A 21,877-nucleotide genomic window follows, 5' to 3' on the forward strand; every position below is an offset into this window, starting at 1 on the left:
AAAAAAAAAAAAAAAAAATTTAGGTGGTGGGACTGGGTGAAGGTTTTGTCTGTTTTCATGCTGAGTGTGTGGTGTGTGTGTGTGGCTGGGCCAGGAGGTTTTGTAAGTTTATTTTCGTTTATATTTGTTCTTTTGTAATTCTTTTGCCAGAAGTTATGGCTTTATTTATGTTTATTATTGTTATGTTTTTCACTTTTATATAAAATAAAAGATTTACAGGATGTAACTCAGGATCAGTACAGGATAAGTAATGTCATGTATGTACACAGTGACTGCACCAGCAGCAGAATAGTGAGCGCAGCTCTGGGGTATAATACAGGATGTAACTCAGGATCAGTACAGGATAAGTAATGTCATGTATGTACACAGTGACTGCACCAGCAGCAGAATAGTGAGCGCAGCTCTGGGGTATAATACAGGATGTAACTCAGGATCAGTACAGGATAAGTAATGTCATGTATGTACACAGTGACTGCACCAGCAGCAGAATAGTGAGTGCAGCTCTGGGGTATAATACAGGATGTAACTCAGGATCAGTACAGGATAAGTAATGTCATGTATGTACACAGTGACTGCACCAGCAGCAGAATAGTGAGTGCAGCTCTGGGGTATAATACAGGATGTAACTCAGGATCAGTACAGGATAAGTAATATCATGTATTTACACAGTGACTGCACCAGCAGCAGAACAGTGAGTGCAGCTCTGGAGTATAATACAGGATGTAACTCAGGATCAGTACAGGATAAGTAATGTCATGTATGTACACAGTGACTGCACCAGCAGCAGAATAGTGAGTTCAGCTCTGGGGTATAATACAGGATGTAACTCAGGATCAGTACAGGATAAGTAATGTCATGTATGTACACAGTGACTGCACCAGCAGAATAGGGAGTGCAGCTCTGGAGTATAATACTGGATGTAACTCAGGATCAGTACAGGGTAAGTAATGTCATGTATGTACACAGTGACTGCACCAGCAGTAGAATAGTGAGTGGAGCTCTGGAGTATAATACTGGATGTAACTCAGGATCAGTACAGGATAAGTAACGTCATGTATGTACACAGTGACTGCACCAGCAGCAGAATAGTGAGTGCAGCTCTGGAGTATAATACAGGATGTAACTCAGGATCAGTACAGGATAAGTAATGTCATGTATGTACACAGTGACTGCACCAGCAGCAGAATAGTGAGTGCAGCTCTGGAGTATAATGCAGGATATAACTCAGGATCAGTACAGGATAAGTAATGTCATGTATGTACACAGTGACTGCACCAGCAGCAGAATAGTGAGTGCAGCTCTGGAATATAATATAAGATGTAATTCAGGATTAGTATGTAAACAGTAAAAGTAACTTAAAGAGGACCTGTCACCCAGAAATTCGGCACTAGGAGCTGCTTATTTTAGTGCTAAAACAAATGTGTCAGCGTTACAATAATAGCGTTACCGGAAACCTCCGATAGCGCTATCTAACACCGCTGCAGAGTACAATAGAAACGCCGGACCGCTTTGAATGAGGGGGTTCGCTCCATAGCTTTGCAGTGACTGCCACACGTCATGCGGCAGTCACCGCCCATAATCCCGCCCCCCTCATGAATACGCCGGATCCTTTGAGAGCGGTCCGGTGTTTCTATTGTACTATTGTTCTATTATACTCCACAGCAGTGTTAGTTAGCGCTATTGGAGTCTTCCGGTAACGCCATCATTGTAACACTCCTGCGTTTGGTTTAGCACTAGGAGCTGCTTCCTTTAGTAACATCTCCTAGTGCCGAATTTCTGGGTGACAGGTCCTCTTTAAGTTTTTCTATCAATTCATTCTGATTTCCATTCTGCAGCTTTAGTCATTTCTGTTCTGTTCTCTGCCTTTCCCACAGAAATTCTTGTTCCACAACTTAAACCGACTGTTGATATTCCTAGAATTTCTTTCCATTCCTACACAAAGACAAGTAAGTAAATTATTTCTAGGATCAGATTTCCTTCTCCGCCTGATTGGAAGTCAATGTCCTGTTAACGCTTTGTGTAGCATCTTTCCGGCAGATGATGGGTCCATTTAATCTTCCACAGCTTTACCATTTTCTCTTCCTCTTTGGGACAGCTACCAAACTATATGGATGAGTACTGTATATGGTTATCTATAGGTATAACTTATATGTATAACTATATAGGTAACCTTATGTAGAGCTCTATGGATAACTGTATGGATAACTATGTGGCAAGACTTTCCATCAAATAGGGAAGAGAATCAGTATCTGTTACCCAGTTACCAATAAGCAAACCCAGTTTTACCGCCCAATAGGTGTTGGGCATCACCAGGGGCGTAACTTGAGAGGGTGCAGAGGGTGTTGTCGCAACCGGGCCCAAGATGCTTTGGGGTTCCATAAGTTCTCACTTTCCCATATAAGAAGACTATTACTATAAACCATACATTATAGTCGGGGCCCTGGCACAGACTTTACACTGGGGCCCATCAGCTTCTAGTTACACCACTGGGCATCATATAGCAATCATGAGTACAGATGAGCAGACCTGAAGTGTAGATTTAGCTTTCAGGATTGTTCCTCCTGGCCAATCATATCCATGGCTAGTTGTTAGGGGCTGCTCGGCAGCCAATCCGGCAATATGCCCAAACACCGAACCTGAACCTGAACCTACACTAAGGTTCCACTCATCTCTAACCATGAGCGTGAACCAAGGCACCAGAGTGCTCCCTATGGACGTAACTATGGGAGATAACTGTCCTTCAACAATCCTCTGGGAGTCAATGGAGCGTTGGTCAAACATGAGCATCAGTGCTCCAATCATTGGGGGCACTCAGGCACCGGTAGGTCCCCAATCTTGTCAATGGTGGAAGTTCTAGAGTGGCTGTAACCCCAGTGATGATACAATCAGCACATAACAAGAGAATATCAAATTTGTTACAATGTTACAAACTCCACTTTTCAAAAAGTTCCCATGTGGACAATAGGAAGTCCTCCTCGTAACTTACAGAAGTAGAACGTGCAACCCGCGGCCTCTGGGTCGGCAGATTATGTGTTTGCATTGTGTTTTTTGTGATGTGACTAAGTGTCTGACACATAGAGAAGATAAGACGCGGCTTGGCCTTTCCACCACCAGTTTCCCGTGGCCTTTATGGAAAAAAAATCCCGGCAATGTGTTCATGTTATCGCTGACCTTTCGCGTCCCCTCTTACAAACACCTGCAGATCGTCCGGGGCGTGGAGCGAAAATGTTACAGAGATTCACATTTACGTTCCCGAGAATTCTCTCCAGAAAATGATTTTTTTTTTTCACATTTGCAAAACATTTTCTTTTTGCAAAACTAATTTCCATCCGAGCAAATGATTAAACTGGGGAAGGGGGGGGGGGAGTGCGGTGATTTACTCCGGTATCTCGCCCGCGTTCTGCTTCACAAAGGCGACATTTATCCTTCACAAAGCAGAGGAGAGACAAAGCGCGGTCTGTCAGCACAGGGGCTGATGGGTAATTCCACCATAGGTTTTTCGAGTCGATATTAAGTTGTCAAAATCAAACATTCAAGATGGATTTCAACACGTTCTAATTAAGCCCAACGAGAAGCCTACGACCTCCCGGATCACGTTACACGGAGAACAGATCAATAGTGGAGACATTTATTACTATGACTATTTTAAAGTTCTATTTTTTTTTTATTTTATTTGATATTTTATAGTAGTTTTTTAACAGAAAAGACCATTTTTTTATTAATATACCTCTGCTCAAGACCAAGTGTTTTTAGATTTTATTATTTATTTTTTTAAATATATTTTGTTCTAGAAAAATATTTACTCAGAGTGGACTCCAATATTTAAGTTACATTCACAGGGGACACAGTTAGGAAAAGAAACATCTCTGTAGTCCAGACTCTGAAACATAAGGGGCCTCAAAGGTCCAGTAGAAGATTAACTCAGTAGGGGGCTTTTAGCGGCTGTTAACTCTCTAAACATCGTCATGTGCGCCGCCGTTTTTCTGAGGGTCAGCGCTCCCTGTGGCGCCATTGGGGAGCGGCGCTGCTCCAGAAAAAATTAGTGATTTTCCAGCGGGTGTTACCAGTGGGGTTCCACATTCGGGTTTGGTACTCAAACCTAGACCCAAACAGAACCAGCCAAACACAAACCTTAATAGGTCTACTTATCCCTACTTATGGGTTGATTTGTAAATTTGATTATTATATTTTTATAAAGTGAATTTTATAATATTATTTTCTAATGATACATCCAACATAGACAAGAACTATCCCTATATAGAAAAAATGTGTATTCTCAGAATCATCAATTCTGTTGGGCCTAAGGTACCACAGTCTGACAGTGCTCCAGGTTTAAAATCCCACCCAGTTTTTAGAGGGAACCTGTCACCAGCGACCTCATTTTCACTAAAGACGGGTTACAGAAGCCGATTACACCTGCAGTGCACTTATTAAGAATTTGCATTACAATATAATTGTGTGTTATAACTTACCTTGCACCCTGACAGAATCCTCTGTTTAGTCCCAGGGGTTGGGCTTTGGTTTGGATGCATTGCACAGCATGTGACTTGTCTGTGCCGCTGACTCCTCAGCGCTCAGCCCCCACCTTTGTGCTCCTGTACAGCTCCTCTATCCTGTTCATTCACAGAGGTCACAGCCTGGAAAGCTGACATCAGTGGGAGAGGGAGGAGTTGTACAGGAGCAGAAAGGTGGGGAGAGCTGAGAAGTCTGCAGCACAGACAAGTCACATGTTGTTTTTTGAAATGCATCCAAACCAAAGCCCAACCCCTGGGACTACACAGAGGATGCTATCAGGATGCAAGGTAAGTTATAACATACAATTATATTGTAATGCAAATGCTTAGAGAAAGCAGAAAGACACATTTGCACTGCAGGCGTAATGTATTGAAAATGAGGTCCCTGGTGACAGGTTCCCATTTTATTGTTATAGGGAGTTCACATAAACCAACTTCTATGAGGGACATTGACTTAGTTTTTTATTGGCATCTATATTGATTTGTCTTTGGTTCTGGTGCTATAATATAATTGATGGTGTTTGTTTTTTTTTTTACATTTTTTTTAGAAACGTCTTGGTTTTCAATTGCTCGGTACCTACAGTAATCCTGGCTTCAGTTAACAAATTTTCTGTATGTTTTTGACCCCAAACATGTCTTCCTAAGCTTTTCCTGGCAGCTTTCAGCCATTAAAAGCCACCCAGGACTCTGATATCAGATGAATTGCAGGAACAAATCCCCCAGTTTTAGACTGTTTTAATGTAGTGATGGAAAATCCATGTGGACATCGGCTGAGTTCCTTTAAATTGTCCTTTTCTTGGATCCCGATTCTTAGAACATTATTAATCGAGAATCTTGAATGTTTCTACATCTTTGTTTAGAGATCATGGAGCGTCATCGATCTTGGAACACCCAAAGCTGGGGCGTTGCTTGATCGGGTGCAGAGGTTGTGGTTGCCCCCAGGATCTTCCCCATACATTATAGTTGGGGAATCTTCTCCAAATCTTGCATTGGGGCCAATAATCTGCAATTATGGCGATTTCCAACAGCCAATGTTTAGAAATCCTGAATGTTAGCGTTATGTTACATTGTACATCAATGATTCGCATTGGTCCAATGGTTACAATTGTTGCCTTTCTGGTCCAGGATGTTTGGGTTTCTTATTTCATTGAGGACAACATCTGCGTAGACTTTGTATGTTCTTCTTAGGGGATTCGCAACACGACCCAATAGGAATGGCAATTTCCATGCAGAAAAAGAATAAGAGAAAAAAAACTTCTAAAAACTTTCCCTCTCAAAAATCATGTGTCTTATGTTTATCCTTGTTTCACTCATTCGACCCATTATCGGTGAGCTGTGTCTTTTTTTAGGATGCCGGCAAACAAAACTAGAGGTGACTCCTCCGTCCGTAACGTCAGTGGTTCCTAGAGTCACCTCCTGCATTATGGAGCTCTGTAGATTTTACCAGCAATGTCTCTGTACTAACCAAGACTATTACTCAAGGCACAAGAAACAGAGGTATAGAAAGCGTCTCTTACAATATATTCTCTTTCCAGTATATTATCCTGTGCGGCCCTCTCAGGGTCGCAGGGTCTACAATATGGGACAATACTGGGAGTTAAAGGGGTCATTGAAGTTGATAGTCGATATCAGATCGGTGAGAGTCCCTTCCTGCTCTTTCCCTGGCTGTAGTATGCTATGAGCAGTATTTTCAAACATCAAGCTGCAAGGTTAACCCTCCCTTCTCAGAGCTGTGTAACCAAACACAGGGAGATTAGATGTGAGCCCCTGCAGCCTCCATAGACACACACTGTACAGGACGGAATACGTATCTCTATCGGAGGGAGGAGCATGAATTTATTTTATAAACTAAGCAGAATTTGTTAAAAAATTTATTTTAGAAAAATGTTCACCACATCCCCCTGCAGACAATATAAATAATTATTTTAAAATCATGATTAAGCTTCAAAGTGCCCAACGGTTAGTTCATCAATATCAATTTAAAAAATTACATTTTACTGAATCACAATGAATTTGAAAAAAAAAAACATTCTGAAATATGTTGGACGTCACACTGATTTTTTTTTTTAGCTAGTGCTGTATACACTGATGGTTGGCACCTCTATTTAAAGATGGCAGATTACACAGGATGACACAATTGGTTATTGGTGATGGAAGCCCTTCAGCCTCCCCCCGCCCTGTAACCTCTGCAGGTCACAGAATAAGTGCATGTAGTCTCACATCTAACTCTTCTGTGGTCTCCTCTCTGCTTATAACTTACGTATATTTATAAATAAAGACAAGGAAAGTTTATTAGCAAGTATTCCAAAAGTATATCAGGTGAGACTTTCTCTATGGAATCAACATCCAGGTTCATTGCTGCTTTAGTCATAGTGATGGGCTGCCCAGAACCTGTAGCCATAGAGAAAGTGTGTGAGTCCTTCTACCTCCACCCACTCATAGAGAAAGCCTGTGAGTCCTGCTTCCCCCTCCGACTCTCAGAGAAAGCCTGTGAGTCCTGCTTCCCCCTCCGACTCTCAGAGAAAGCCTGTGAGTCCTGCTTCCCCCTCCGACTCTCAGAGAAAGCCTGTGAGTCCTGCTTCCTCCACCCACTTATAGAGAAAGCCTGTGAGTCCTGCTTCCCCTCCCACTTATAGAGAAAGCCTGTGAGTCCTGCTTCCCCCTCCCACTCATAGACAAAACTGTGAGTCCTGCTTTCCCCCCTTCCACTCATAGAGAAAGCCTGTGAGTCCGGCTTCCCCCTCCCACTCATAGAGAAAGTCTGTGAGTCCTGCTTCCCCTCCCACTTATAGAGAAAGCCTGTGAGTCCTGCTACCTCCACCCACTCATAGAGAAAGCCTGTGAGTCCTGCTTTCCCCCCTTCCACTCATAGAGAAAGCCTGTGAGTAATGCTTCTCCCACCCACTCATAGAGAAAGCCTGTGAGTAATGCTTCCCCCTCCCACTCATAGAGAAAGCCTGTGAGTCCTGCTTCTCCCACCCACTCATAGAGAAAGCCTGTGAGTCCTGCTTCTCCCACCCACTCATAGAAAAAGCATGTGAGTCCTGCTTCCTCCACCCACTCATAGAGAAAGCCTGTGAGTCCTGCTTCCCCTCCCACTTATAGAGAAAGCCTGTGAGTCCTGCTTCCCCCTCCCACTCATAGACAAAACTGTGAGTCCTGCTTTCCCCCCTTCCACTCATAGAGAAAGCCTGTGAGTCCGGCTTCCCCCTCCCACTCATAGAGAAAGTCTGTGAGTCCTGTTTCCCCCTCCCACTTATAGGGAAAGCCTGTGAGTCATGTTTTATCCTGTCCAATCAAAGATAAAGTCTGTGAGTCCTTTATTCCCTCCCACGTGTAGATAAGGCCCTTATGTTCTGCTTCCACACACTTGTGACTAACTGAATTTTATGCTACATAATATCTCCTCACAATGATACTATTTACTGAATCTCCAGGCAATGTATACAGTTCTATACCTGGTATCTGAGAAATGCTACCAACATCTGTGAAAAACTTCAACGGAAACCCCATAGACACAGTGAGTATCTCTTCTATTTTCGTTCTTATTTAATCGATAGATATACATAGATAGATAGATATGAGATAGATAGATAGATATGAGATAGATAGATAGATATGAGATAGATAGATAGATATGAGATAGATAGATAGATAGATATGAGATAGATAGATAGATAGATATGAGATAGATAGATAGATATGAGATAGATATGAGATAGATAGATAGGAGTTAGATAGATAGATAGATATGAGATGGATATATAGATAGATAGATAGATATGAGATAGATATATAGATATGAGATAGATAGATAGATAGATAGATAGGGCCACATGTATCACTCGTTTTTTTCTGTTATTTTTGCGCCTTTTCGTACTGGCGCACTGTTTTTGCGCCATTTTTGCGATTAACCCCTAAAATAGCCGAGCAGCAAAAATAAGCAGCTTTCCCTCATTTATCTTACCAATCCAGATGTTTTGCTGCGCCTAATGATATTCATCACTTGCAACGTTTTCGTTTAGGCGCAAAAACGGGCGCAAAAACACTCCAGCCCGAAGGTGGCGTTATCTGAGAAGAAAGCACTGAGCCCCTTTGCAGAACAGCTCATTTCTAGCAGCAAAGCTCAGCCAGACACTGGAACATATAATAGATACATTACATACACTGCAGACACTAGAACAGATAATAGACACACTACATACACTGCAGACACTAGTACAGATAATACAGACATTACATACACTGCAGACACTAGTACAGATAATACAGACATTACATACACTGCAGACACTAGTACAGATAATACAGACATTACATACACTGCAGACACTAGTACAGATAATACAGACACTACATACACTGCAGACACTAGTACAGATAATACAGGCATTACATACACTGCAGACACTAGAACAGATAATAGATACATTAGATACACTGCAGACACTAGTACAGATAATACAGACATTAGATACATTACAGACACTAGTACAGATAATACAGACATTAGATACATTACAGACAGGAGCTGCAGACTCTATTTACAGTTCATCACCTTCTATTTACAAAACATTCTGCAGAATCCTGAGCTCACAGCAAGAGCAAGAGAAGTTTGCAGAATGTTGCTGATACTACAGACAAGTGTCCCCCATGTAATTCTGCACAGTATCACCAGTGTGTCTGAGGGGGATACTGTGCAGAATTACAGGGGTGCAGCAGGAGACCAGCACTGGGGGATCCCCTCCAGGAGAAGCCACTGCTGAGGAGGTCACTGGGTGCTGGGTGTCACACACCTGGGTGCTGCTGAGGAGGTCACTGGGTGCAGGGTATCACACACCTGGGTGCTGCTGTGAGTGTTATCTTCATTCTGGGCTGTGGGAGAAGCAGAGAGGAGCTTGTAGCAGGATCACATGTAAGTGCCCGAATCTAAGATTGCGCCTAAACTGTGCCAAAACTGTGTTAAAGTAAAGTGATTAATAAGAGGCAGGAAATATTCTTATCACAGATGGTTGTAGCTTGTGATAATTCTGGCAAAACAGTGCGGCAGAATTTAGGCACAACTACTACACTTAGGCGCACAAAAGTGATAAATGTGCCCCATAGATAGATAGATAGATATATAGATAGATAGATAGATAGATAGATAGATAGATAGATATGAGATAGATGGATAGATATGAGATAGATAGATAGATAGATAGATAGATAGATAGATAGATAGATAGATAGGAGATAGATAGATATGAGATAGATAGATAGATAGATAGATAGATAGATAGATAGATAGATATGAGATAGATAGATATGAGATAGATAGATATGAGATAGATAGATATGAGATAGATAGATAGATATGAGATAGATATGAGATAGATAGATAGATAGATAGATAGATAGATAGATAGATAGATAGGAGATAGATAGATAGATAGATAGATATGAGATAGATAGATAGATATGAGATAGATAGATAGATAGATAGATAGATATGAGATAGATGGATAGATATGAGATAGATAGATAGATAGATAGATAGGAGATAGATAGATATGAGATAGATAGATAGATAGATAGATAGATAGATAGATAGATAGATATGAGATAGATAGATATGAGATAGATAGATATGAGATAGATAGATATGAGATAGATAGATATGAGATAGATAGATAGATATGAGATAGATATGAGATAGATAGATAGATAGATAGATAGATAGATAGATAGATAGGAGATAGATAGATAGATAGATAGATAGATAGATATGAGATAGATAGATAGATATGAGATAGATAGATAGATAGATAGATATGAGATAGATAGATATGAGATACTCAAAGAAAGTTCAAAACAGCACACCTGTGAGGCAACTGAGAATAATTCGGGTGCAGGCTTAATGAGATCGGGCTTCAGATCCTCCAAATACGTGGTAGATAATAAGCAGCACTCCCAGACTTGTTGTACGAGGTGAAAAGAAGTGTTGGTCTTTATTCCATGTTTTTGAGGTACAAAAAATCGTACATAAGCAACGTTTCGGCTAATACTAGCCTTTGTCAAGCCTGACAAAGGCTAGTATTAGCCGAAACGTTGCTTATGTACGATTTTTTGTACCTCAAAAACATGGAATAAAGACCAACACTTCTTTTCACCTCGTACAACAAGTCTGGGAGTGCTGCTTATTATCTACCACGTAGATATGAGATAGATAGATATGAGATAGATAGATATGAGATAGATAGATATGAGATAGATAGATAGATAGATAGATATGAGATAGATAGATAGATAGATATGAGATAGATAGATAGATAGATAGATAGATAGATAGATAGGAGATAGATAGATAGATATGAGATAGATAGATAGATATGAGATAGATAGATATGAGATAGATAGATAGATAGATAGATAGATATGAGATAGATAGATAGATATGAGATAGATAGATATGAGATAGATAGATAGATAGATAGATAGATAGATAGATAGATAGATAGATAGGAGATAGATAGGAGATAGATAGGAGATAGATAGATATGAGATAGATAGATAGATAGATAGATAGATAGATAGATAGATAGATAGATAGATATGAGATAGATAGATATGAGATAGATAGATAGGAGATAGATAGATAGATAGATAGATAGATAGATAGATAGATAGATATGAGATAGATAGATAGATAGATAGATAGATAGATAGATAGATAGATAGGAGATAGATAGGAGATAGATAGATATGAGATAGATAGATAGGAGATAGATAGATAGATAGATAGATAGATAGATAGATAGATAGATAGATAGATAGATAGATAGATAGATAGATAGATATGAGATAGATAGATATGAGATAGATAGATAGGAGATAGATAGATAGATAGATAGATAGATAGATAGATAGATAGATATGAGATAGATAGATAGATAGATAGATAGATAGATAGATAGGAGATAGATAGGAGATAGATAGATAGATATGAGATAGATAGATAGATATGAGATAGATAGATATGAGATACATAGATAGATAGATAGATAGATAGATAGATAGATAGATAGATAGATATGAGATAGATAGATAGATAGATAGATAGATAGATAGATAGATAGATAGATAGATAGGAGATAGATAGGAGATAGATAGATATGAGATAGATAGATAGATAGATAGATAGATAGATAGATAGATAGATAGATAGATATGAGATAGATAGATATGAGATAGATAGATAGATAGATAGATAGATAGATAGATAGATAGATAGGAGATAGATAGGAGATAGATAGATATGAGATAGATAGATAGATAGATAGATAGATAGATAGATAGATATGAGATAGATAGATATGAGATAGATAGATAGATAGATAGATAGGAGATAGATTAATAGATATATATTTTACTTCAAGTTCTCAATCTTCTAATAAGACTTTGTGATGTAAAATATCTGTACAGAAGAGGTGCAGGATCTCTCCTTAAAGGAAACCTACCACTGCTGATGGTAGGTATTAGATGTAAACACCGGGCACCAGCTCAGGGTGAGCTGGTGCCAGAGCTTACCTTTGCTAGTGTTTTAAACCGCTATATCGCGGTTTAAACACATTTTGATTTACAGCCTCGAGGAAGCTTCGGCCGTGCGCGCGCTTGCATGCATGCGAAGTGCCGGAGGTCGACTTAATTGAACCAGAAATTTTCTTGAACGTCTTTTAGTTCAGTGTATAGTTCATAGAGAAGCAGGAACTCTCCAGATATAAGACACCTTAGTCTTCTCCCACATGCTACAGTAACTGCACTAATGACCTCGCTCCACTTCCCGTCCATGGTTGGCTGCCTCCATTATGTCTCACAAGTGCCTGTTATGTAGTATTTACCGGCAGAGCAGGATAAGGCAGATCTACTCCGGGAATATTATGCTGGGAAGCCCGGCCTGTACATAGAGAAGTAAATTAAAACTTCCGAGCCCCTGTACAAAATGTGTATCAGGCCCCCCCCCCACCATGTACCAGATGTGATACTGGTGTCCCCATTGAGCTCCCTGGTTTGTCCTCTGCCCTAAACAAAAAAAGCTATTAAAATGTATGAACATTTAACAAATGATTCCCTCACACATTTAAAATTAAAGCAGAATCATAAAATAAGCCCTTTCCAGATGTCCGGGCAGATGACTTTGTGTCCCATGCTTGCCTGAACCATCCCAGGTAGTAAGTGACCCTGTTTTTTATTACTGTGTGGGCTACTCTGAATAATGTTGAGGTTGGACTGGAGGATCCATGGAAATTCTCCAGTTGGAACTTTAATATCACTATTTTACTATGTGTAAGGCAGGTAAGTATGGAAATAAAATGTTATAATACCCTTATTTCTTTATGGTCATCAACTGGGTTGTCCCCACCTTAAAGAGAATAGTTCACCACTGGCTCAATAGTGCCATTAGTTGTGGCAGTCTCTATGCTCCTCTCACATGTGTGTGTGGGGAGGTGGGGGGGGGGAGGGGATGTTGTGGACATTTTTGTAATATACTTTATTAAAAAATTCTGCTTAGTTTGAAAAATACTGCAGAGTCCCCCCCCCCCCCACTAGGTAACAGCTTTTATCACTCTGTAGAGATCTGTTTATCGTGTGCGTTTATGCAGACTGAATACATGCTTGGATCTAATCTCCCTGTGTTTCTTTACACATCTCTGAGCAGTGAGGAGTAACTTTCTGTTACTCACTTATCACTATTTTCTAACAGAAGTTTTTATCAATCCCTGCTCAGCAAGTCTCTCCTAATCTAGCTGAAAGTGAAAGTAGGAGATAGGGAGAGAAATATATCTGATACAAAACACTGAATAAAGTGAGCAAGAGAACAGAAAAGATTGAAACTGCACAGAGCTGTGTAGGGAGAGCAGAAGTAAAACCTTAGTCCGGCTTGAAAATGGGTTATTATCAACAGAGAGAGATAAAAGTTGTTACTAAACTGAATGTTTCTTTAGAAGCCAAAAGATTTTCACAACCTTCCCCCCGACACAATTTTAAAAAATTAGTTTTTTTTGCACAAAGATGTGCTGCAGATTCCCCTGCATCATCTACAGGTGTGTTCATAGAATGAGTAAATACAGTTACCGAACCATAAGGAAATTACAGGTTACATGAAAAAGATTTACACACCTATTATTAGATACATCGGTCGTATTCCTTCACTAACTTTTACCCCGCTAAACTATTAAAAAGTGTCTCTATTCAGCTCATTTACATTCGACTTTGGAAGAAATGTTTTTATAGGAAGAAAATAAATTTGTGTTTGTACTCACTCTAAATATGCGAAAAAAGTAGGTGCCAGATCCTGGTATCAGGGGGAAAAGAAGAATAATATAGAATAATAATGTACATGAAGCTTATTTATATTAAATTCAATTTAATTAAAAATATGAAAAAAATAAGTTTATGATATTTAGAAATTAACCTACCAAATATATGGAGCATACAAGAAACCTAAAATACAAAAAAAAGTAAAAATAAAAAAAATAACTTAAAATCGTTGCTAGCTCTAGCAGTAGGTGTATAGCGAGCAGAACATGAAAGTCGTCCAATGAGGTGGATCTGAGGAGAGACACCAAGTTTTTGTCTGACTTATATAGGAGTTTTACCATAAAAGAGGGTTAGGGCTAGAACCCAACCTGAGAGTTAAGGTTTAAATATATTTTTGTAATATTTGTCCTCAAGCATTTTTAGTATGGGATCTAGATTTTTGGTTGGTTGGGTGATCTATCAGGATCATGTAGCCCATCTGTCAGGACACAGATGACACTTTTTGGAGTCCCACTAGGTCTCGAGCCTACTGAAACATAAACCTAGGACGAAGCATTTTCTATAGTCTGTAAACACCGGGCACAGTAGGTGAAATGTCTGGTTGGGCCACCACTTTCCCTACAAATATCAGTTTTTGGCAGGGTTGGTCAGGAGCAAGACCTGCGACATCCAAATTGCAAAAGAGATTGACCTATGGGGAGCCTAAACCCAAACTTGAAATTTTTGCTGAAGTCCTGATTTGGACACATACCCGAACATTGTGGTTTGGGTCCACTCAACCCTAATCACTAGATGTTCTTCTGTGAGAACAATTTTGATATCAGCCTAGTATCTGGATCTACTACCATATCTGATCCACAGGATCTAACAAGAACCAGGCAAAAGCATTGAGTTAATTATTTTGGGCTTAAGGAGCTGCCCAGGAAAAGAAACACATGGCAGCTTTGTTTTCCGAAAACAGAACCTTTTCATTCTACAGTTTTTCTATCTCTGTAAAACCCTTTTAAGAGTGTTTCGTGTAAAATGATACCCATAACCAAGCCTTAGGATATTATATTGATGGAGGTCTCACATACGGGAGCCCTACAAATCAGTTGTTTTTGGTGTCAATTCTACTCCATTCCTTGTATGGTGGACGATTCAACTTTAGGCAAAATAAAAGCAGTTGAGCTGCAGTTTCCATTGTTGGCCACTATATAGGCCAACCGCCGACTGGATCTCCTGTTCCAATTTGTTCCTTTCCCAGCATCAGGAGTCTGCAGGAAACATCTGATCAGTGGGGGTCCCATGTGTACAATCTCCATCAATAGAACATTGATAATATACCCCTCCAAATCCACAAACAGTACCTTGTCCAGCAGGTTGGGGGTCTTTAGAACATAGGGGGTCTTTATAGGTTGACAATGTTGCATCATATCTCTAAAAACAACTTTTATTGATGCAATCAAGGGGGAGGGGTAACTCGACCATGCAGTCAAGCAACTCCTCCTCCTGCTGGTCATTTCCACTGCTCACACTGCATCTTGCCGGCCATTTCCGCTGTCTACCCCGCCTCGTACTGGCTGTTTCCACTGCCCACCCCACCTCCTGATGGCCATTACCACTGGCCACCCTGCCTCCTGCCAGCTGTTTCCACTGCCCACCCCTGCCTCCTGCCATTTGTATGTAGTTACCACCCTGCCTCCTCCATCCAATGCCAAGATCTCAGGTCTGCCCTGTATCTACCTGGGCAGATCACGGATACTCTGCGCATGCTTCTAGATGCCGTACAGTAGCGCAGCCCGTGATGCTGTCTCATGCAACAACAGATACAACATCACAGAGCTCTGCGAAATCTGCCACTGGAGCTACTTGGGTAAGTAGTTTCCACATGGTAGACGTCCTTAATGGCCCGGTCTATGCAGGACTGTGCAATGGTTTATTCATAGGCGAGGTTGCGAAATGCAAAACGCATTTAAAGGCACAATACTGCCACATATTCCACCCTACTCGGGGCAATTGTTGTAGCCTAAGGCCTCTTGTTTCATACAGAATTTGTATCCTGCATTGAGGACTGAATAAAGGTTTCTTTTAGCATCCAATGAATTTAACAACATTTTAAATATGTTTAAAAAAAATTATTAAAACCTGCATAAAAACCACCGTTCAAACTTTAACTATTGAAAAGATAAAGACACACAAAAAATTAATAATAAAGGACAATGTTCTTTTACATTCTTCTATTGTTTTTGGTCTAAATTAAAAAAAAAAAAAAAAACATTTATAAAATTTGCCCTATTACAATAATTTTATTACTTAAAACTTAGTAATACCATAATATAAATGGAGACTCCATGTCCATCAGGAACCAGAGGATGAAAATTAAAAAAAAAGAGGGTACTTGCCTCTCTCAGGCTCCCTGTTTCTGCCTCTATTGACACCTTGAGCTAGTTGGGAGGTGTTAGTGGTCATGTGTCTGCTGCAGCCAATCAGTGGCCATAATCACCACAGAATAGAGAATCCTGAAGGCCATTGATTGGTCGATGTATTTATGTGACCACCAACATTTCCTGTCCAGCGATGGATGTCAACAAGACGCCAGGAATGGGGAGCCGGAGAGGTAAGTAGCCTGTTGTATTTTTTTATTCATAGAGAGTTAATGCAATGTGTTATTTATTAATTATTTAATAGGTCCCAGTATTCTCCAAAATTTTAAATAAAAAAAAAATCAAATTTTTTTAGTAAAATATGTAAACAAAAACATAAATAACTTGTGACATCATCACGGACATTTCGCACCTAAGTTGTGTTTTTTTTTTTTTTACAGCACTAAAGCAAAAATGTCTTGCAAACATCTGCAAATCAATCTAAACCCCCGGGGATAGATTTCGGGAAGTTACACTTGTTACTTGAAAATAGATTATTTATTACCATCAGGATCTGAAGTCCAGGAGCGAACGATTAATTTGACATAATTGATGATAAATGGCGACTAACTGGTCATAAATACTGAATGTATAAAAATAAAATTAAACTCTTTATAAATGTCTAAACTGTTTCTAAACCAGAAATAAAAAACAATGATAAAAATAAATTGTTGTCCTCAAGATTTTTATTATTTTATCCAATGCTCTTTTACCATACGTCTACACAGCTGTGGTTATAGATTTGGTTAGAGTCAGAATAGAACGGAACAGAGGGCGGGGCTTTGCAGCAGGTCATTTAGAACACAGCAGTGTGAGGACACGCCCCCAGAAAATCTACAATCCAATTAATCCATATTTCACAGTCCTGTTTCTACTAACAACATACACAAAGGTCAGATAACACAACTCTCCAATACCTAACACTAACTGCAGCTACAATCCAGGAATACAAATCCATATTTCACAGTCCTGCTGCTACTAACACCATACACAGTGGTATAATTAAACATCTCTTTAGGGACAATACATAACACTGGCTGCAGTCTCTATGGTCACAAAGGATCTCTTAACAGCCTCCTGTCCATTAGATGTCATGACTGAGCTAACAAATATTTTTAGCCCCACTTTAAATTAAATCCACCACCAGGGGTAGACAAGATTTAAGCCAAATACAGTTACTTGATGGCCTGCTGTCATGGAGTCCGGGACATAGTGCTGAAACACCTTCATACTGCAAAAAAATGGACTTGCTATGCTAATTAGCGGCGGTGTGGACATCACACAGGTGGACCGGAGCTCTTCGAGCTACTAATTATGCACGCCTACTGCGTGCTGACGTAGCTAACCACTCCACTGGGAGAACTCTGCCTGCTAAGCAGCCGGCTCACAGATGAGTACTCACACTCACGAGCATGGGAGGGGGTGGTTGGCTATGTTAGCATGCAGTAGGCGTGCATAATTATTAGCAAGAAGAGCGCCAATCCGCCTGTGTGACGTCCACAGGAGCACTAAGTAGCATTTTCTATTTTTCTTCCGGAATCCCGGAAGATATATCCCGGACTCCAGGAATGCCGGCTTACAAGTAAGTGTATTTGTTACAAAAGGGGATAGTCCATGATAATTAGAACTAATTGAATTGGACAAAGTAAAATTTATTCTAACTTTCCTAAAAATTCGATTTTGCAAGAATCGTGGTAATGAAGTCTAACACCAGGAGAAGTTGTTACTGATGTCCTGGAGCCTTTTTGGGCAAGGCCTAACGTTTCGTCCTGTTCTTCCCAAACTGGGAGGTTCTCAGAAAGTAGTCACTGACTCAGCCTGGGGGTTGAGGTCATCTCACTCCCAGACTTTTACGAAGGGCGCTACCTAGTGGACGCTTCCTTGAAACTACTGTTCTGTTTCACCACTGGGTTCTCCTGCTCCAGGAGGGCAGCTACTTTTTGAGATTCTCTCGATTTTGACATAAATTCTGCTGCAACTTGGAGGAAGCATCAGGCAATGTTGGAAAGGACTCCAGGAGGTAAGTCATGGCCTCCACAGCCTCCCACTTCCATTGAATTTAACATCTTTAATGATATACTATTGGATTCCAAGCAGCTCATATACTTTTGCGGAGGGGTCTTTTGCCCTCACTGGTGTGTCTGGGTTCACACACTGCTTCAAAATTTACATTAAAAAACTTCATTATATCTACTCTTGGTTTAATATGGTCCTTTAGCTCAGGCATCCGAATTAACTCACTGCAGTGAAAACTCAACAAAATGCAGGTTGGATGTTGTAATGGAATCCAGAAGTAAGATTTTCTCCTTACGGTGACTGCCAACTAAGGCTGCCGTGTAGGCGTGTGGAGTCTTATAGCCATTGATGCTCCACTAGGGGGATTCCAAGAAAATATGAAAAGTTTTCAAGGATGAGATAAGGAAAACCACGCCTCTCTTACCTTGTAAGGTAGCTCCCTTGACATCAAGCATGACTTTCAGGAAGCCTTATGACATAATGAGGGATTAAAACCAAACTAGTATATCTATCCAAGAAGGAACAGACTCCCAACCGTAGGCAGTGCTGTTTCCACCTGATTGGGTCTCTTCAGTACAGTGTTGGGAACTGGTTTGGAGGAGTAAGAGGCTTGTGACTAGGGTCGGGAAGTGCCTCTTGTAGGTCATGCTTGATGTCAAGGGAGCTGCCTTACAACGTAGCTAAAAGAGGCGTGGTTTTCCTTATCCCATCCTGGAGAACTTTGCATGTTTTCCCAGAATCTCTCTAGTGGAGCATCAATGGCTATAAGACTCCACACTCCTACACGGCGCCCTTTATTGACAGTATCCACAAGGAGAACTATCGACCCTAGTCACAAGCCTCTCACTCATCTTAACCAGTTCCCTACACTGTACTGAAGAGACCCAACCAGCCAAAACATTGCTGTCTACAGCTGTTAGTCTGTTCCTTCTGGAAAAGATATACTGGTTTGGTTTTAATCCCTCATGATGTCATAAGGCTTCCTGCAGGTCATGCTTGATGTCAAGAGAGCTGCATTACAAGGTAGCTAAAAGAGGCGTGGTTTTTCTGGGAAAGCTTTGCATATTTTGCTAATGGAATCCACAGTTGTACGCCAACCCTCCTCCCCCCCCCCCCCCCCAGCCAAAAAAAAAAGAAAACAGCCCATGTTATGCTGCCGTAGGATAGGAATTATAAGGCAATGAACTGTATCATTGGAGTTCACACACATAACCATGGGGGTCTCCATACATTTCTTAGCCATCATGTTGACCTATTCATTTCCTATACCAAAACATTGAACCAAAAAAATGAAGAATGTGCGCTGTGTAATTAGAAAATAACAAGCTTTATTGATCACAATGTTAATATTATAGCTATTCATTTCTTAGTCTATGGCCAAATCATTTGGTACCTACCTCTCTCAATCATGATGTGTAAGCATCCGGTTATCACTTACTCAAGTCCGGTGATGTCATGTGGTAAAGACTTGGAGGCAGATTGGACACACATAAGATCAATCTAAAGTGGCGTCTTTTGAAAAGAGTTTTCTCGAAAAATATGCTCAGGTATAGAAGACCAAAATACCCTAAAGAAGCCCATGTAAACCTGGGAGGAACATTGTAACTCTATGCAGATGTTGTCCTTGGTCAGATTCAAACCCTGAACTTCTAAGCACTTACAGACGTTTGTAACTATTCTCCGATGAGTTACATTGTGTTAGTATCCAATATCTATTAGCCGTCTTAATAGAAGATCTGCAGTTCAGTTGCAGACACTGCCGGTATTACACAGAGGTGGTGACTTTATTGGTCAAAATGGACATCGATTTTAAGATCATAAATCTGGAATAAGTTTGGGCTAAGACCATGAGAGGGGTTTATGGACAGGTCAACAAGAGAGTTCACCGATGAGCACAGGTTCTGTATGAATAATGTTCACCACTCAATGACAGGGCTACCAAAGTTCAGCAGATGACGACCCCATTTGGAGGGGACATTGGAACAATCACTTGCCAGAAGAATCTATCTCTTAGGGGATCTTATGGGATGATTATAAATAACCTATAGACCTTGATGTTTGGAACATATCCTGTGTGTACAATACACTGCAATATATATCCAACATGTACACTTTCTATAAAGATGGACCTAGAGAATCAGGTCCATGGCTACCGGCCAATGCTGATGGATTCCGGAATACCGGAAATGACGCATCGCGGCACCGGAAGTGACGTGTCGCGATGACAGCCGGACCGGAAGTACGAGTTTTTTTGTCCATCAACACGAGGAGACGCCGGAGAGAGATGATGGCGGTGCACGTGGATAGGTAAACAGTTACCCCATGACAGACTTGCACTGCCTGGCCCCTAACTATCACATGATTTTCATCGCACCCAATTAGGTGTGATCTTGTGTACCACTGACGGGTCACTATTGGCCTAATTATGTATAGGGTCGTTTGGACCAATAACAATGAGGTTTGTACAGCTTGTGGGTGGTGATCCAACCACCAAATAGCCTTAAATATCCTCACTGTGTAATAGACGGTTGCTACAGGAATGGACTGGGCCATTGCCGATCCATGATTGCTGACCACTGTCGGTTCTCTTGCAGCAGGACTATAAACTAAAATTTCTCTTCCCCTGAGGAAAGTTCCACTGTTTGTGGCACTGGAAACGCGTCGGGAACGCTGTGGATTCTAGTACCCATAGGGCTTAATAGGGTTATTCTACAACTAGGGAAACCTGGGACTGTCCTTGTCAGGACAGGAGCTATATGTGGGTGTATAGGGCGAGTGTAGTAGAGGGCCAACTAGGGGCAGTGCATTTATCTTCTTCTGACCATGATGTGCATGTGACCCAACATCTACCTACCTTCGTCTTGTCCTACCACGGGATGGGTGAGATCTTTACGATTTTCTATCTTACATTGTATTTCCCCATCTATAGATTTGATGCTGTATGTGTTTGCACTAGGATATTTTCCTCTCTACAGGTTGTCTACATTCACCTTACAACAATCTGAGTTTATATACCTTGTGCTGTTTGTGTTTGCATCATATTGTGATGGTCATTGTATCCCCTAGACCTACCAATAATCAGACCGTGGTCAGCATTGTTTATCTTACCACTTGTGATAGTTTTTGTTAGCATCTTTTAAATTTAATATTAAAAGTTATATTTTATATGCCCTCACCAATTTGTGTTTGATTCTGATCAGGGATGGTGTATTCTTTGGCCTTTTCTATGGTATTTTTTGTTATATGGAATTAGGCTCCTACTGAGACTTTTTTGACCTAGAGAATCATGTACAGTTCTGGCCCACTCACCATAATGTCTGGAGTAACTAATCTAGTATGATGTGCTGTTCCCAGAGCTAAGGAGAGGCGCTGTGGAGAAAGCTAAGACCACAGCAATGTAAGGAAACTCTGCTCATTGGAGCTTGACCATAAATAATCTTAAAGCTTCCTTGATATGATTAGTTTCCCTGACTATAGGTTTATAAATCTTATGCCACGCTAAAGCAGGACAAGATACCGTAATTGTTTCGTATTAGGGCAAAATCACAATAAGGTGAAGTCCAGCATTAGAAGACCTCATATGTTGAAGTCAACGGAGGAAATGATTTGTCTGGGGTCTATGACTTTGTAGGACTTTCTGTA

At 40.5% G+C, this 21,877-nt stretch overlaps 1 protein-coding gene across 1 annotated transcript in view; it reads left to right on the forward strand.

Annotated features, from left to right (window-relative positions):
* Positions 1 to 16,664, forward strand: part of HHLA1 (HHLA1 neighbor of OC90) — a 51,999-nt gene extending 35,335 nt beyond the window's left edge. Inside the window, exons 12-16 of the mRNA XM_072154601.1 lie at positions 1,875 to 1,946; positions 5,864 to 6,011; positions 7,952 to 8,034; positions 16,372 to 16,413; positions 16,621 to 16,664. Coding sequence (XP_072010702.1) covers positions 1,875 to 1,946; positions 5,864 to 6,011; positions 7,952 to 8,034; positions 16,372 to 16,413; positions 16,621 to 16,664 — 389 coding nt within the window. The remainder of the gene's footprint in view (positions 1 to 1,874; positions 1,947 to 5,863; positions 6,012 to 7,951; positions 8,035 to 16,371; positions 16,414 to 16,620) is intronic.
* Positions 16,665 to 21,877: the final 5,213 nt, after the last annotated feature.

The sequence above is a fragment of the Engystomops pustulosus genome, chromosome 5 (assembly GCF_040894005.1).
Source record: "Engystomops pustulosus chromosome 5, aEngPut4.maternal, whole genome shotgun sequence".
NCBI lineage: Eukaryota > Metazoa > Chordata > Amphibia > Anura > Leptodactylidae > Engystomops > Engystomops pustulosus.